Here is a 19,209-nt window from a genome sequence, read left to right on the forward strand (position 1 = left end):
CCCTTTTCATCTAATCTGCCTGAATCGTGGCTTCTTCATCTGAAATACGGGACAGTAATATTTTTTGAGTACTTGTATGTCCAACACTCTAATAAGTGCTTAATGTGGATCTTTTCAAATATTTTTCACAACAATCTTTTGGGTGGCTACTGCTAATGTGTGTTTCATTTCAGTTAAAGATATAGAGGCTCAGAGGAGTCACGTGCCTTTGCCAAGTTTATACAATTAGCAAGCCTCAGAGGTTGTATTCAAACAGACACTGACTTCAGAGCATGCACTTTTACCCACTATAAATACTATTTACTTAGCCTATCTTCTAGGCATGCCAGGAAAAAAAAAGTATCAAGTATTCATAAATTAATGTAAAATGGTTAATTTATCAGTAAGTGGTTTCCAATTTCAATTTAGAGTCACTAAAACGAAAAGAAATGCATCCAGAGGTATAGGGAAGAAGTGACTAGAACAGGAGGATCTTGTGCTTATTCAAAATCATTGACCAAAAAAAGAGTGAGGAAGCGTTTCCTTTAAAAATATGGTCCAGTGGAGAGAAGGAAAAGTATTAAATCATTAAAGCAGTTATAAATTAAAACCAGTCAGTACACATTAAGCTGTGACATGTAGGTGACACACAGGTAAGTTGTTTAATTAGACCAATGGGATTTCATAGTCTTTGTAGTCCCCTCCACATGTTACAAATGGACTGTGGGAAAGTAATAGCTTACACACTGACCAGTGCTCTTCCAAATGTCACAACACATCTTCTTTAAAAAGTTACAGTTTTTTTTTTCATGAAAATATAAATCAACCTGTTAAAAGTGATTAATGGTTCATTTCTCCTTTTTTGCCCAGCTATCTCGGATGGTACCAAGAATTAGGTAATTTTTACATATATCTGGAAGCCTACTTTGTTCCTAAACTAGTCTTTTATTTCAACTTCCTCAGTTCAAAATGAAAAGCCATGTGTAAATATATATCTATTTGATTGCAGACAAGACGACCCAGCCTAGCCTTAAAGCACTGAAATTCAGCTTTCCTCTGAATGAACAGTTAGATACTGATAGTTAGTCACAAAAACTGAGAAAGGAAAGGGAAAATCATTAAAATACAAAATCAAACATTTTAGGATCCAAAAACCATGTCTAACCTGACTCTTGGGTTGTGAATTTTACTATGTTACTAAATTGATTGCCATTTCCGACTTTAGTAAAGGCAGATATCCTGATAGAATAGGTGCTGACTGGTTCCAGTCCAACAAGCTTGGCTTCAGTTTGAAAACCGGAAATATTCTGAAAAGCAGAAATAAAACTCTTAGTCACAATGCATCATCAAAAAACTTATTTATAACTGGAAGAAATATTTAAAACATCAACATTATGTCTTCTGTGTGTAACCTGTGATTTAGTAAGCATTGGTACTTTTAATTAAAAATTTAAAAATTAAACATTTTGTGCGTGTCCTCCAGGGTGTTCTCAGATGATGACACAAAGATGAAGTGGACGACCCTCTCAGCCCTGAAGAATCTCATAATTGCCATTTGTTTAAAGCTGAAGTGTTTTGTTTTCATTTTGTCTCCCTGATTTTACCTGGAATTACATACTGATTACTTCCTTTAATTCTGCTAAAATTAAAGTCCTCAATTGAAATCCAACTTATGAGTGGTCAGTGGTACTTAATTTTTCTTGACTTCATCTAAATTCATTTTTTAATTCTCAGTAGCATTCTCTGTCAATTAATTTATTCGTCAGCTATTGTATCCTAGGCACTGGGAATACAGCAGTGAATGAAACAGAACCTCTGCTCCTATGAAACTTAAATTATGAGTTTTCCCAGACAACTCCTAAATTTCTAATTTTAGCCAATCTCTTAGGAAAATGAAAAAAAGAACAAAACAGTTATCACAGTTATTCAAAAAAGGTTATGCTTTCTCACAGAAAATTTTACCATCAAATATATAGCCTTCATTCAAAGAGAACTGTCCCAACCAGAAGAGCACTTAAGATTAATAGTTATCTTACGGAAAAAGAAGACAATCTCCTATGTGGTATAATTTTAAGAATATTGTATTATATCTGATCCAAAATATAAACCACTCTGACATATATATTAAACATTTCAATGGCAGAAATTTAGCAAGAATACTAATTCTCAGGGCACTCACAGTTAGAATCATATTTTAAATTAATCTCTTCCAAGTCATTGACATACTTTATGAACTCACTGTATTATACTATTTCCTTTCATTCTTTTGCAATTACTATTTACAAAGCACACTGTTAGATAACCAGGAGATTATAAAGATATATAAGACATGGTCCCTGTCATCAAGGAACTGTTATATTAATTAGAGAAATCTACCAGCAACTGCATACTCAGAAGAAATTAAACACAAACAGGTAAATGTTGACTTGGGTTAGGAAGGGTGAGTACCCAGAGAAATGACTGAACTCAATAGATTATAATTAAAAGTGTAACTTATTGGATAGTGGACAGACTGACAAAGTAAGTTGTAAGATGGTAACATGGGTAAGGAATATTTCCAAACATAACAGTTAGAACAGAACTTTTTACTGAATAAATAATTTCTTTCAGTATGTGTGAGTGACCCACGTTACCAGCAGACCTGGGTCTTATAATTATCTCCAAATGGATCAAACTGGATTGACTGGGATGGCAGGAACATTTGGAGTGGTCCTGGAATTATACCTCCACAAACTCACATATAATTTGAAAAGATAAAAAAAGAAAAGGAAAGAAAAAAGAAACTAATAGTTGGGACACAGAGGTAGCTGAAAACATAAAGGAAAACAGAGCAACACACTCATAGAGAAAGTCACACAGAGGGAGGAAAGCCAATAAGAAAACTAGATGTTGAGAAAGGAAAAAAGATGGCATGAGGATACATTTTAAAGGAATGTGAAAGAAAATAAGGTTATGAAAATTAATGGAAGACAAAATAGACGTAAAAAGGGATAACTAAAAGTTGTAGGTTTTAAAGGAAAACTACTCCTTCCACCCCAAAAAGGATATCTTTAATACTTTGTGATATAAAGATTATATTTTTTGCTGCTAGTGAAATTTCAATGGTAGCATTTCTATTGAGAAAACAGATGTCTAAAAATCTTAGAATATAACTTATTCTCACATTCAGGTAAAGGAGTACTCTCATTTCAGGCTTAGTGCTATTACAATGTTGAATGGAATTTGTCCTTTCTAAAACTGTACAAAAACAACAATAGCTACCCTGTTTATCATATGCTGGGGATTGTTCTAAATGCTTTATAAAGATTTCCCTTACGGTCTTCACTTTTTAATGGATGCATCTTTACAACTCCCATCTTACACTTGAGGAAACCGAGTCATAAGAAGGTAAGCAACTGCCCTAAGGCAGCAAGTCTCAAAGGCAGGGTTCTAACCAGATAATTTGATGCAGAGTTCTGAATTCATGACTATGCTAATGATGTTGATGGTAGAGGTCTCTGTTCTCAGGAAAAGATCACACACACACATCCACACTCCAATATACATACATGTATTTTGGATTTGGGATCAATATAAATATGATAATAGAGACTATTATCTTTAAAATACAAACATAAAAAATGATTTATTTTCCCCTTTGATAACTACTTACCAGTGATCCATACAGACAAAGCACATTTTAAGATGGAAACTATTAAGATTAGACTGGAAATAGATACTAGAGTGCTAGAGACTTAGTGCCATTAATGGAATTTCACAGTGCTGGGAAACAGATTCCACATTTATGAAGAAATACAATTTGAATTCTACTCGGCCTATCAGATTTTAAAGTAATATCTTGATTTCCAAAAAGAAAGTCATGATTCCTTATGACATAACCTTACTCACTGCTTTTGATTTTTACTATTCACTTTGTAAGCTACACATGCTAAAAAAAAAAATGATTTACCGTAAGTAATAAATTATAATGCATGTAATATTGGGGACAATGTTTTTTATGCAGAGCTTTTGCAGTCTCCTGGCTGCAACTAAAGGGCATTCCAGTACTTCATTTGCCTTTGGGAAAAAAATAAGAACAGTTTCTCAAATAAATGCTAGTTAATTACAACATATTTTGGCAATTAAATGCTAGAAATCATATAGTTATATTTGAGACCCTTTGTTACATCAGTTCTTCGGGCATTTCTCATTGATTCTGAAACCTAAAAATGGAGGCGTGAAAGGGTGTTTAGCATTGAAACTAAGCAGAATTGAAAGAAAAAGAATAATGATAATATCTTAAAAGACCAATTAGTGTGGGATTATACGCTATCTAGGAAGGTTAACAGAAGTCCAGTATAAACACTTTCCTGAACAGGTTAAAGACATTCACTTGGTACTTCTTTTAACAACAAATACAATAGTCCCCTCTTATTCACAGTTGCATTTTTCACGGTTTCCGTTACCCACAGTCAACCATGGTCCGAAGATATTAAATGGAAAATTCCAGAAATAAACAATTCATAAGTTTTAAATTGTGAGCTGGTCTGAGTTGCATGATGAAATTGCAAGCTGTCCTGCTCCATCCTGCCCAGGGTATGAAGCAACCCTTTGTCCAGCATTTCCCACCCGTTAGTCAGTAGCCTTTTTGGTTATCAGATTAACTGTCAGCGCAGTGCCTGTATTCAAGTCACTCTTATTTTACTTAATAATGGCCCCAAAGTACAAGAGCAGCGATGCTGGCAATTCACAGATGCCAAAGAGAAGCCGAAAGGTGCTTCCTTTAGGTGAAAAGATGAAAGTTCTCAACTGAATAAAGAAAGAAAAAAAACATATGCTGAGGCTGCTAAGATCTTCAGTAAAAATGAAGCTTCTGTGAAATTCTATGAAATTGGGAAGAAGGGGAAAAAAAGTATAAGTCTTGCTGTTGTACCTCAAACTGCAAAAGTTATGGCCATAGTGTGTGATAAGTGCTTAGTTAAGATGGAAAAGGCATTCAATGTGTGCAAGAAGATGTTTTGAGAGAGAGAGAAAAAGAGACCACACCCACATAACTGTTATTACAGTTTGTTATAATTTTTCTATTTTGTTATTAGTTATGGCTGTTAACCTCTTACTGTGCCTAACACATAAATTAAACTTTATCATAGGTACAGATGTATAAGAAAAAACATAGGACATACAGGTTCAGTACTATTCATGGTTTCAGGCATCCACTGGGGGTCTTGGAATGTATGCCCCGCAGATAAGGGGGAGGACTGTAGAAATATATTACACTTAAGACAATAACAGGTTTTAAATAGTCTGAAAAAATTTACTGTATACTTTCCAGCATTAACAAATGGTGCAATTATTTATTAACTTGTAGATATCCAGAAGTTACAAATTCTAAAAAAAAAAAAAAATGCTCTATGAGGTATTCCACTTCCATATTTGACAAATGTTTTGCTGTGTTTTCTGCAGGTATCCTTCAATTGTAGGAAACCAAAAAGATGGTTCTTGTGTTATTTAAAGCAGTCCATTTTCCCCCTGTTGTCAAAATATTTTAATTTCTAAATTTTTTTGAAATAAACATATGGTGTTATAATCAACCTACCTTATAAAATATAGTATCAGTTTCATGTTCATGAATTTTTAAACTATATACTTTAACAATACCGCCTGGAACAGGACTCGGACTCCATTTCAGCCATACAAGGTCTGAAGTGTAGTTGACTAAAGTCAAATTTTGAGGAGGTGCTAAAGGCACTGTAGGAAAACACATTATAAAACTTATATTCATAACATTTTTAGCAGAAAAATATCATCGTGACTCTAGCTTCTTGAAGACACTAGTTAAGAAAGATTTACAAACTGATCATATTTTAATTTCAGAAATAAAGAGCATAAGTAATCACGCTTTTGTACTTGGAACTCAGTAGTTCCAAAGTAGCTTTAAACAGAACACTTTGTTCTGAAGCTCAAATTAAAAAAAAAAAATGTTCAGCAAAGCAGATGAATAATTGTCAGCCTGTTGCAAAGCAGATGAATAACTATCAGCCTGTTACAAATAGACAATCAAATATCCTTTCATTTTCCATGCTGTTCCTTAAAAAGAGAGAGCAAGTGCTGCAACAGTGAAATCATTGGAAGAAGTATGGATTCTGGCTTACCTGACTCATCTGTGTAAAAGAAAAGAACACTGGAAGGACCGAGTCCTTTTATAGTTCTTGCAGCAGCAAAAAAACTATATAACGTAAATGGTGAAAGCTCTTCCAGTATTACATAGTTATCAGAAGTAACAAAAGAATAATTCTCACTTGGTCCTTGTAAAGTTAAATCATAACTTATTATTGCACCGTTTGGTTTTACTGGGGGATCCCACGATAAGAGAACTGAGGTAGAGGAAAGGTTTTTAAAAGTGTTGATTATTGGTGAAGTTTCTGGGACTATAAAAGAAAAAAAGAATATTAAATGAAACAAAAGTGAATTAGCATCAAAAAGAAGAGGCTTTAATAATAATGGGACAAATTTATCAACAGGTAATTATTTCAATTAAGAAACTTTGAGCTTATTGTATGTCTTGAAAGGCTAATTACTTAAGAACAAACAGAATCTATGTAGTGATAAGAATAATGTTTTCTATCAGAAAGCAATGTAAATAAGAGAATGCCAACAATCTGCTTAAGGGGCAATAAAAGGGTCCAGCCTACCATCTTCTTCAGTTTTGATGTGTAGTTGGGCAGTATAGGTATCAGAGAATCCTTTTTCTGTTGATGGAGTGATTTTTAATATATAATCAGTATATTTTTCCAGATTATCAAAATACATGCTTCTCTCATACGTAACTAGAGGTGGTCTCACGTGGCGAGGAGTCTGCTGTGAGCTCAGAGAAACATAGTAGTAGACTAGACCATTTGGTTGAGACGGAGGGCCCCAGCTTACATTTACTGCAGTTGATGAAATGGACTCATAAGTCAGGTTTCCAACAACTCCTTCAGGTACTATGATAGGTAATGTGCAAAATATAAAAATCATCAGTCACCCTAAGTAAAATGTTAGTCAATTCACAAAATGGAGGATAATTGTTGAAATGGCATCTACTGCATCACCAGCTCTTACATTATTTAAATCCACATGTGGTAACATCATCGACTAAAAAATATCTTCTAAATAATTATATTAAAGTTATATTAAAATAATTCAAAATAAACCCTGTCATCTTTAATACATGTGAGAATTGTTTTATACAGTATTTTCTTGGCTTTTCTTTCCTACAAGATGGAGATTGAGTCTGTGTATGAGATTATGAGTATGTGATGGAAATTATGTGTATGAGATTACGAGCATGGCGTGTGTGTGCATGTATACTCAGATATTTAAATATTTTGATAAGGTATATCATCTAAACAATATTTTTAGTTCCTTTCTTCTAAAGATCATCCTTATTGTACATATGAAGTCATCCAGGACCTCTCACTGGGAATAGTGCACAGTAAGTGTTTATTATTCACAGTGCTATACTAATAATTGATAAAATGTTATAGTTTAGTGAAAACCCTGGGAGAGATCTGCATTTAAAGAATGCCTGAAATGATACTGACCACATATTGCACTAAACATTTTTGCTAAAGACTCCTCAAACTTATATTTCCATATATTTTATCATATTTACTGTGCTGATCAATGAGTTAACAATTTAAAAGATTGTTTCAACAGGGAAAGCATTCACTCCTCATACTTAAAGTATCTGTCAATGTATAATCTTCAAATAATAAACATGGAATTTTACTCTCAGCAGAAATTTAGGTCAATATCATTTCTCAGTAAGACACCAGTCTTTTAAAAATAAATGGACCACAGAAACAACCACAAGAAGAGAGAGACAATGGTCCGTGTATCATCGTATTCTTGAAACTGAAACCTGAAAAACAGCAAGAGCTTCAATCATTACAGTTTTCTGAATACTCAGCACAAAGAGGATTCTGCAGAAGCCACAAACGAGAGACTTCCAGGGTTAAAAAGATATCTTGGGCATATTAGTCACAAACACAATAAGAACAAAGATGCTGTATAAAGTCCTTTGTGGGTTCAAAGATTGAAAAGGAAACAAGTTGCTAGAGAGAAAAAAAATGTCATTTCTAGAGCAAGTGGATATTAAATATTGGAAAAATCCATCCACATACGCAACAGTATTTTTCATGCTCATAACCGATGGCTGTGACATCTTTCAAAGCAATAAAAGTGACAGAATTTTTACAAATGGATGGTAGCAGTCTTCATGAATAGAAAAGTCTGTTACTATTGTAATAGGATGACATTACATTACATTGCAATTAATATAGCTATATTAAATGCATTTTCAAACTTCCATGACTGGTTAAATGTGCCTAAATAAAATATAGATTTTATTACCAATACATACAAATAGAAAAATTCTGAAATAATTATAAAGTTTTAAATTAATCCTATTAAAGATTAATAAATGCTTTTCGTTTACATACTGTCTTGATCTGTGTATACTTGAACTATGTCACTGCTTTTATTCCCATTTCCAACTGAAGTACTTGCTGTTACCCAAAATGTATAGTAGCTGAATATTGCCAGTTTATCTATTATTGCAGATACGGTCATATTGTCAAAGTCATTGGTTACTTCATGGAGTGTAAAATTCTGAAAAATAAACATATTGTTTTCATTGTTCAGAATATCTTTTTAGTATAACATGAGCATTTCAAAATTATTATTCATGGATTGGTTGCCTAAGTATTTTAATATGTTAATTTTTTGAGGAAAATAAAGAATAATTTTATTGCAATAATTAAACTGGAAATATGTTTGTCCTAAAAGAGGAACAGATGGTAGCAGTCTTATTAAATCAACACACAGAGTAGCAAAGAGTAAAATCTCCAAGCTTAGCTCCCCGGGGGGAAAGTCCAGTGGAGAACTGGAAATAGGCAACGTGCTGCTCAGTGTCATTTTCCCTTACGAGACATTCAAGTATTTTTCAAAACACTGACTATATACTTTTAAACAAGTTTGGGAGTATTATAAAAATTTTAATTTTTTTCTCCCTAGTAACAGCACAGGAATTACGAAAGTGTTCACCTCTTTCTATGAACTCAGATGGTTATTATTCATCTTTCATAAGCCCTCTTTTTTTCTACAATCATGTAGAGAAATGGGAAGGCAGTTGGATACACTCTCATAAGTGCTGAGTAAGAGAAATTTTAAAATTCTCTTGCTTGACTCCTAATTATATTTGTCCCAAGGACTTTTTTGATAATTAAGGAATTGCAATCATTCCCTCCTTGACCAAATTTTAAATCAAAACACATAGTCAAAATCAATTCTAAAATAAAGGAAAAAAGACTTCTTTAAAAAGTCATGTAGGTAATTAAATATGAATTTTAAGTTTGAATAATTTTATAATAATGTCTGTCTATGTCAAGAAATCTGAATCATTCCAATCTGCACAAAGCCCTTGGAGCCCAAAAGACCTGCGTTCAATTCTGGCAGTAGCCCTGGATAAATTATTTGATCACAAAGCTTCTTCTCCTTCAGCTGTAAAATGAGAATAATCATTTCCACTTCACAGAGGGCTTTTGAGGATTAGATGACATAAAGCATATAAAACAATACCATCTCTGGCACACGATAAAAAACCAATAAATAGTAAAAAGTTCATTTAAATTAGTAACATAGGATAATCAATTTGAGTAAAATTTATAGTTATCATGGTTCTGCAATGTATCAACAAACTAAATTCAGCAAATTTTTGTAGTTCTTTCCCAGTACAGGGAGCGGGGGAGAGTGTCATGAAAGATCTACTTCAATTTTGTGGTGACTCATTTAGGAACAGACAAGTTAAAACATTATTAATCTCACACAAAATGTGATCTGTGAACTTTAATATCTTCCAACACATCTACTTTACACATGGCATAACTGGCTTACATAAGTTATCTCTTAAAGTATTAATGTAGCTTTTTGATTTTTCTTTGCTATAAAATTTATTCTGATTACCTATGACCTTGATGCCAATTAAGTAAAACAAATTATTTTGAATTCCCCAGAAGTTATTCATGCTGAGTGTGAGTAAACATGCACAGACATGTAACAAATTTAGAATTAGATCAATTATCCAGATGATTATTCCATTCATCTATTTATTTTTGGAAAAAAATGTCCTGTGGCTCAAATGATCTAATTAAGGCTTATTCTTTGTGTATATAAATACAGTCGGAAGGTATTTAGTAAAAACTTATCAAATTTGATTCATCAACCAGTACTTCACTGAACACTTTTTAATAAAAAACACTATGTCAGGCAAACTGAGGAGACATAAGTGGGTAAATGTTAAAATGTAGAAGAGGTAATACACTATACAAATCACAATATACCACCATTGGAGGAGGAACAAGAGGTATTGCCAAGTAGTAGCAAAGAGATTAAATTCCACAGAGGCAGAAGAAGGAAAGATCACTTCATGACAAACTCAAGAGCTCCAGAATTGTAACTAAGTACGGAAAATGATGTTGGTCTGTTATAATAATTTTATGTTCTATGATTAAAACATTTATTGAGCATTATGATACAGTACCAGAGGACTTCAGGGGATGGAAAGACAAGTGTCACATACAACCCTTTTCTTCACGTTATTTGCTGTGGGATGAGGCAGCTAAGATAAGTAGCAGATATCAGGAACAGAAAGCAGATATGATGTGCCACGCATGAGATATGCTACAAAGTTCTAGGGGAAGAAGAAAGAGAAGGAAGAAAACAGCCATACACCTATTCTGCTATATAATTTTCATTCTGAAGATCTCTTCTATTCTACCAATTCAAAATAGAAAATTAAGTAGTGAAGATATTTATGCTATATTTAACATTAACTTTAGAAATGAATTAAAACACAGATGAACTTCAAGGAATATGAGAAATGTTTTGACATCATTAGCCTGTGCCCTCTTGCAGCTGTCACACTTAAAAGCATTCTTAAGATAATTTAATAAAAGATTACATTTTCTAAGATAGATGAATTGCAAATGGTATCATATTATATACTCAAGTTTGAATAAGAAGGTTCATAAAATCATGTGGAAATCATAGTTAAACATTTAATTACACTTAATTACTTAGATGTGGACAAAGAGAACCAAAACAGAATCAGATACAAGCAATAAAGGAAACTGTACAGAGGCAAAACATTTGCTAAGATTCAAAACTACTGAATTTTGAATACTGAATATTGGTTAAACGCATGAAAAAAATCTGCAATTTGAATGGCCTCTATGACATAATGACACATTATTAAATTTGTAAACACACTGTAGTAAAAAAAAATAAATTGCATACTAATCCCCATTCTTCCCCAAATACAGCAGAACAAAAAGGAATAGCAAAAAATTGTTTGATGTACAGAGGTAAACAGGTCCTCTTTTCTTATGCAATCCCACTCTTAGAGAGGGCCTTGAGCAGAATATAAAAATTGAACCAACCTCTGGACTGTCTTTTACTCACTGCTGAGTATGGCCTAGGACAGCTTACAAAGTTCTGCTCTGACCCTATTCATTAGTCCAAACCGTACTAAAGCATACTTTAGTCCCAGAGATTTCTGCTCACATGAACTAACTCTAGTGGCTAAGCATGGGCTGTTAATGGAATTAGGCAACTTAGAGTTACTAAGACTTATCTCTATCCTCCTTCTACTTAAAAGGATACAAACACTTAATAATGGTCAGAGTCATAATCAACATGCAGTCAACAGTTCCTACCAGTAAGGTACATATTCTGTAAATTGCAGTATTTCTTCTAAATTAGTGTTTTCCAAATTATATTCCAACTCTCCCCATTCCTGATTCAATCACAACCAGTCCAGTTTTATTCTTTTCCTATACTAGAGTTCTGTGAAATAGTTTAGAGTAATAAAGGAATTCAGCTGAAAAATTAAAACAATTTCTCCAAGTGAAATGCATTTCAGCTACTTTTATAACGACTATTGTTCAAATCCCAGAAAGTGTCCATCTGCAAAGTGTACAGCCCTATCACCGTGCATACCTCAAGTTAAATAAGCACATTTTAGTAGTTTCATTACATCTGACACTAAGTAATAATGGGGATGAGGATGATGACGACCCCTCCTGCTAACAACTGAAAACATTTTTAGAACTGAAGAAAAACACACAAACACATCCAAATGTGAAAACCATTTATACTATACACAAACAAAAAGAAAAAAGTTTTTAGCTGAGAAATAATTGAGTGTAAATGACATCATTAACTCTCTAGTGAACACGTCTTGGAGAAGTGGCCCTCAGGGCCATATTTATATACAGAATTTTTAAAAGGTGGCAGCTTCACTGTTGGTAACACATTTGAAGCTGATAGAGAAACGTGTGTGTTTGAGTACATGTATGCGTGCATAGACAGACAGTTTAAAATGTACTTATTTCTCCACCACATTTTTCTACATCAATGGCGGTTCTCTAAAATGTCTACACAAAATTCTCAATGTAAGATAAACGACTTTTTCTACCACGCCAAGTCTTTATCAACAGAGCTGAAGGATGTAAGTCAAGAAGTAGGAGAAAACTCAGGTCTTACCTGCACAAAAGTACCTGAAGTATTTCTGTAATAAACAGAATAATATTGTATAACCCCATTAGGCTTTGAAGGAGGCGTCCAGAAAAGAAGTATTGCTGAAGAACTGAGGTTTGCATAATAAACATCTCTGGGAGGATCACTTGGTGCTAGGAAACAAACAATCAAACCAAAAACTGTACTTGCGTCTCTAAAACATGTGTGAAATGTTCTAAATGTTACCTGTCTTTGATAAGTTATGATAATTGTTTTAAAAATTAAGGATAATATCTAATTAGAAGTCAGAAATGAAATCCATAAGGCTCACTGGCCCATCCCTGTAACACTCCACTACAGCAATATCCAAGCAGAGGACAGATGGATTCCTTACTCATAAAACACTATCCCAGTTCTAAAACATACCTACTGTCCTAGATTTGAAAACAACATTATGACCAGTTTCCAACATAGAATACATAATATGAAATTCTAATTTAACTTCGAATTTTGAAATTGAACAATAGAGGGCAAAGGCAGAGAGCTGACCATGTGTTTCACTTTGTTTCATTTAAAAACACACTAAATACTTACTAAGGGTTGAGTTCTGAGCTGAGTGCATTTACAAATATAAATTCATTTAATCCTCATAAGGACCCTGTGAGGTAAGTAATATATTGTTTCCATAATACAGATGGGAAATTGAGGCACAAAGAGATTAACTAACTTTCCCAACATCATGTAACTAGAGAGTGACCGAAAAGCAATTTTGCATGTAAGCAGTGACAGACATTAGGTTTAATAAGACATCTTTGTATATAATGCATTTTTTTTTTCTGAGTAGGATATTCTTTTACTTGGCCTACATCCATAGGAACTCACCTCCCTCGGGTGTTCGGAAGTTAATGATATTGCTTCTCATGTTCCCATCACCAAATCGGGTGCTAGCTGTCACATAAGCACTATATTCAACATTATAGTCCAAATGTGAAAACTCTAATGATGTTTCGGTTACATTAATAGTTTTTAATGATGATCTATCCCTAAGAGGAAAAAAAAAGGATTATCTGTACAATTGGCCTTGAAATTAAACTTACAGTTACATTTTAAGCACAAGTACATTAAAAATAAGCAACATTTATGCGCAGATATTAATCCAGACTAATGGGATAAAGATGCTACTTATCCTGAAATGCTTAAAAGAGCGAATTTCAGAATAACTCAGTGAGTAAATTCTTTTGTTTTTAAATATATTCAGTAATTCAATCAAGTGTTAATAGGATGTTCATATTAGAGTTTGCTTGGACTGTTTTTAATGGATCTCTAGGAATTCTGTGTATTCAAAGTAATTACAGCATTCTTTTTCATACCAATGTTTTAGTTGTTCAAATATTTGTTCTTTTGAAGTGCTGGGAAAATCCAATTTATACCATATAATTTATCAAACACATTTTACATATATTGTGCAAAAGTAACATTTATTCCAGACCAATTCAAATCCATTTCAAATGATAAATACCTGAATAGTAATATCTAAAATAATGAGTATGGGTTACCTTTTATTTAATTAGAAACAAGATTTAAAATAATATATGTATAACAGAACAGGAAAGCAAAAAGCAGAGCTTACATCTCTCAGTCAGTTTAAATCTTAAATGTATCTAAAAAATCACTTCAGAAAAGAAAGTAAATATTGACTCAAACTCTCCAAGTAAGTACCAAAATCCCAGGAGAGGGTGGAAATGTCTAAAGAGCATACTGTTTCTAAGTAACACAGCACTACAATTAATTTCAGTGATGTTAATTCAGTTTCCATAGAATTGGGTGTAGATTAGAATCTAAAGAGAGAATATGTTTATAATGGTGCTGAAAACTGTGCATTTTGAAAAGAAATTTAGATTTTTAAGAGCAATAAAATTAATTATTAAAGAATTTAGATAAGAAAATATGATTAATATCACAGAAAAGATACAGATCTCATGTAATCTCATTTTTTTCTTCTTTAGAAACACAAGGCAACCAAGAGGTAAATGGATAATTCCCTTTGAATATAAAATGCTTTTTCTTTACCACTGAAATATCTGAATCCTTAGATCATTAAGGGGAATAATAGATTTTAAGTGAATTAAGGATATCCACAAAGAGATACATTTCAGCCATGGTTTTACCATTACAAAAACATTAATTCACTCTAAATACAAGTATGGTTATCTGAAAAATAGCTGGAAAGCTTACCATAGTGAGAAATATGGATTCAGAGTACACGATTGGAGACAGGCAGGATTAGCCAGGCAATTCAGTAATTTGAAACAGTTTCATCAGACATCTTTTTGCAGAAGCCATAGAGAGAACTGAGTTTTCTCTTTGACTTCGCTGAGACTAGAGGAGAGAACCCTTTAAAACTCTTAATGCTGTGGCTGTTAGGCTATTAGTCTGAGAAAGATGCCTTGTCATGGAAACTTTACCCAATTCCATACTCCTGTCATTGGTCACAGGTCATTAGAACACTACAATACAGCTAACCCGATTCAGATCTCTAAAGCTACAAAATTAGCTAAAGCAACCTAATTGCATTATATCTATTTCAAACTTTTCTTTTCAAGCATATTTTTAATAGTGTCTGCTGCATTGTGTGACTACCTTCTCTCCCTGATCTTCACAGAAAATATTGCAGGTAAGAATCGGCCTACAATAAGAAAAACCCCAATTATGTTCCATAGATAACACAGAATCAAGGCAATTGCCTGGAAAACGCAAGTCAAACATAAATTTTGTCTTAAATATGTGGATAGTTCAGTAAAAAGAAGACAGTCTTCATAAATTATCTGAATAACAAACTCAATAGTCAACCTCAGTTAGCATATACAGATTGAGTTTCCACATCCACTCTGGTTTATCTCCAGAGACATAACAGTGCTAACAAAAATTTTTCAGATACAGATATGGCTTGTCTGTTTGGGGTTTGTTTGTTTTTCTTTTGGAGTTTCGAATTGTGGCTGATATTTTAATAACTATGGTAGAAAAATATCTGAGCACAGATAAACTTCAACTGAAGCTTCAACTTCTGATGCGAGTTCAAAACGTTTCTTGGGTACATAAGAGCTGGTTTGCCATAAAACTGAGAACCCAGAAGCAGGAAAAGGAGAGAGAAGTGATGCTGTTCCCAAGGACCTGACTCCACCGTCCTTGCTCTTATGCTGTTGCCAGACTGGAGGAAACACACAGAAACCTGTGGGCTGAGGCCTGAGCTCTTTGCTCTCAGAAAAGCCATCTCATGAGCTATCCTGCAGTTCAGAGGGTCACTTCCACCCATGCATGAGAAACCCAGCTTTGATGCTGCTGTAATCAGCTGTTACTCCTGGTTTCAGCTGGTTTAGTTTAAAAATCTCTGTTTTGTTCTTATTAGTTTAAAATATTATAATAGGATTATGATGTGTTCCACTATAGTGTTTTATTTCTAGCTATAAAAGTATATCTTCTATATCTTGATTTTTCTCTTATGTTAATAACAATTATCTATACCACTATTTTTTTTAAATGCCTAATTTGGATATATCATAGTTCTTCAGTCTTCCCTCTATAAATTAATATTTAGGTTCTCTCCTTTTTTTTTTTCTTTAGTTATTACTAACAACGATGCAGTAGTCATTCTTACTCAAATATCCTTCCATAACCATACTTTTATTTCTGCAGGTTAAATTCCCAATACTGTGAGTCAAACGGTTTCATAAAATTTTCATTTTAATGATAATTGATAAATCATTATTATTTGGAGTCACAAGTATGCAAATTTTTACCGCCAGTCTGGATATTAATCTTAATTTCTGCAAATTTAATTGACCAGGAATATTTATTTAATTTGCACATCTCTGACCATGAGTAAAATAGATTAGCTTCTTATTGGTCATTTGCAGTCCAATTTTTAGAATAACTTATTCATACATTTTCTTTTATATACTTTTAGTCTTTTAAATGGAAAACAGTATATGTCAGGGAGTTAAGGAGGCACTGTTCTTCTAGAAGGTGTTCCAAATGAAGAAAGACAGATACCTTCCCCACCCTTTCCATATTTAGTAATAAGATGTATACAATCAATATTCAGCAAAATTCACTGAGCACCTATTTTACCTAAGGAACTATTAAGTGGATAAGAGGCCCTACCCTCAAAATACAGAGACAACGCAGTAAATAATTATAAAACAGTTCATTAATAATAGTGTGATCCCCTTAAGGACAATAATTTTTTCCCCTAGTGGCTAGAAGCAAAGAAAAAGAGAAAGAGATGAGTGAGGAAATTAATTGTGACCAAAGAGCGGCAAAGGAGAATAAAGCGCAGCCCCGAGAGATGCAGGAAACTATTCACTACAGAGTGAATTTGTGAGGTCTGAGAGTAGAATAGGGAGTTGAGGAGGGAAGAGGAAGAGAGAAGGCCCACCTGACAGAGCAGGTCTAACTTACATATCCAAAGTCATAAGCTGTGTGGAAATGGAAGGAACATGACTGCCACACAATACTTAACCTATAACATAGATAACTTAGAAAATCAGCCAAACCTCTCACACAGTGCAGATTTTAAAACTGAGAAAAACAAAAACAACAAACAAACAAAAACCTTAGGGAGTCTTCAGTGCTATCATTTTACTGATTTAATTCTATAAACTCAATATAACATTTTTAATGCCTTTTTCAATGTGAGAAATCAAAAGAATTCGAATGACTGAAATTATTCTGAATATATACAAGATGGAGCTTTTCTGTTTGTCTACACTCATTGGTAACATCGAGAAAATGTCCTGGGATGAAATTAATGGAGTCTTTAAGATGAAGTTATTTCCTAGTTAACTTATACTTCTTTTCAAAGGACGGACCACATTTTGACATTTAGGGCCTAAAGGAAATTCTAGAGCTTAAGAGCAGTTTCTTTGCTCTGCTCTACCAATTCCTTTGCTCATTTCTTATCACAACAAGACTATGCTAAGCAACCATTGCCTACGAGGAATCGTGAATACCGAAACCATATGGAAAGACTTACACAAAATTCCCCATTAACCCAACTGTGAACGTGAATTGCTTCCTAGACTAGGGTTTGAGGCTCTTTGAAAGGTCATGGTCTCAGTTCTAACCTTCCGCATTTGATATTTTGTTCCATGTGGGCAATCTACCCTGATGATACATCCGTTCCTGTACATTCCAATAAATTTATTTTAAAAACTTTAATCTGCTATTATCTAAATATTCTACACTAAACCTTTCACTCACTAAATACCACTCCCCCAAATAAAGGATTTCAAGAGGCATTTACTTGACTCTATCAAATCATTTTCTCCCTCACATGAACCAGCAATTTCACTAATTTTCCCACTCTAAGGACACTGGTCTTCTATGTTGCATTTACTCTAGAATATTTACTCTTCACAGCTGGACTGTATCAGGACGTTAATAATTATGTATCAAAGAACCCCAAACTAGCAAGGCACAAATAGCTACACATTCTACGATCCTAAAGCTTTTCTAGAATCTCAGAGAAAGTCTGTCAAAGTAGGGTATTCATTTATTGTTACTCTTATTCCTGTTGTCATCATTTGGTTGGTTGGTAGATTTCATTTGATTTGGCTTGGCTTTGTTTTGTTTGTTTGCCTTTAGCAGAAAAGACACATTTACAAGATTAGAGGAAAAAGCCACTATGAAGAATGATATTGACGCTCATTTACACACTTAGAAACCATCCTCTTGAAGCCAACATAAGGAATCAGGGTCCAGAAGACAGGAGGAGGGACTGTACTTAAGCTGGAGGAGAAAGATTTCATCCCCTGAGAATGAATGTAATCCCTCAGGCCATAATAAAGACTTTGGATTTTATTCCAAGAGTAATGAAAAGTCCTTTGGATGTTTTCTCCTGGGTGTAATATGAGTAAAATAATATTTAAAAATCCCATTCAATACTGAGATTCATTCTTCTCTCTCTCTAGATAGACAGACAGATAGATCCTCATTGTGTCCTCAAGTCTCCGTGTAACTCTCCTACCCACCCCTCTGTTTCATCTCTTTCCACTTTCCTCCTGTGTCATTATACTCAAGACACAGGGCCATCTTGCTGTGGCCCACACTAAGCTTCTTGCTGTTAACCACACTTGATGAAATTATTTGAGTTCCTACATCCAGTTAGTACACTCCTGTACTGTCCAGCTAAATATGTCATTACATTGCTTAAGCCAATTTAGGTTGCATGCAATCACTCGAAACTGAAAGAATCTTGACTAACACTTATTCCCACTGTTTAATAGTTTCTCCTATGCCTTGACCCTGAGTATTTGCACCATCATCATCACTCCTCCCTGGACTAGCTTGCTTTGTCCATTTGCCATTTAAACTGTGGGGACCAGTAATTCAACTGGTTTATATATGAAACAGTATGATTATCCTCTCATAATGGATAAGGTCCATCAACTAATACAGACCAATATCAAGCCAGTGTTTTTTTTTTCTTTTTGGTACAAGTATGCCACATGAGTTGATGCACTAAGCTTAATTTATTATAACTCCATTAGTCTATCACAAATGCTGTTATCAAACTAAGACTTCCCTAATCCTATAAGTATACTGTTGAGTTTTTAGAACAAAGACCAATTATGACGCTTATTCCTAGTGATTTGGGGAAAGCATGATTTGGGAGTAATACAGATCTGGTTATGA

General features: G+C 33.7%; 1 protein-coding gene across 1 annotated transcript in view; it reads right to left on the bottom strand.

Moving 5' to 3' along the window:
• The window catches only part of PTPRQ (protein tyrosine phosphatase receptor type Q), a 197,521-nt gene that overhangs the window by 125,614 nt on the left and 52,698 nt on the right, over positions 1-19,209 (bottom strand). The window contains exons 18-24 of the mRNA XM_057740406.1: positions 13,399-13,559; positions 12,544-12,689; positions 8,442-8,610; positions 6,651-6,941; positions 6,111-6,386; positions 5,555-5,706; positions 1,145-1,286 (exon numbers count right to left, since the gene is read on the bottom strand). Of these exons, the coding sequence (XP_057596389.1) occupies positions 1,145-1,286; positions 5,555-5,706; positions 6,111-6,386; positions 6,651-6,941; positions 8,442-8,610; positions 12,544-12,689; positions 13,399-13,559 (1,337 nt within the window). The remainder of the gene's footprint in view (positions 1-1,144; positions 1,287-5,554; positions 5,707-6,110; positions 6,387-6,650; positions 6,942-8,441; positions 8,611-12,543; positions 12,690-13,398; positions 13,560-19,209) is intronic.

The sequence above is a fragment of the Hippopotamus amphibius genome, chromosome 7, assembly GCF_030028045.1.
Source record: "Hippopotamus amphibius kiboko isolate mHipAmp2 chromosome 7, mHipAmp2.hap2, whole genome shotgun sequence".
NCBI classification, from domain to species: Eukaryota; Metazoa; Chordata; class Mammalia; order Artiodactyla; family Hippopotamidae; genus Hippopotamus; species Hippopotamus amphibius.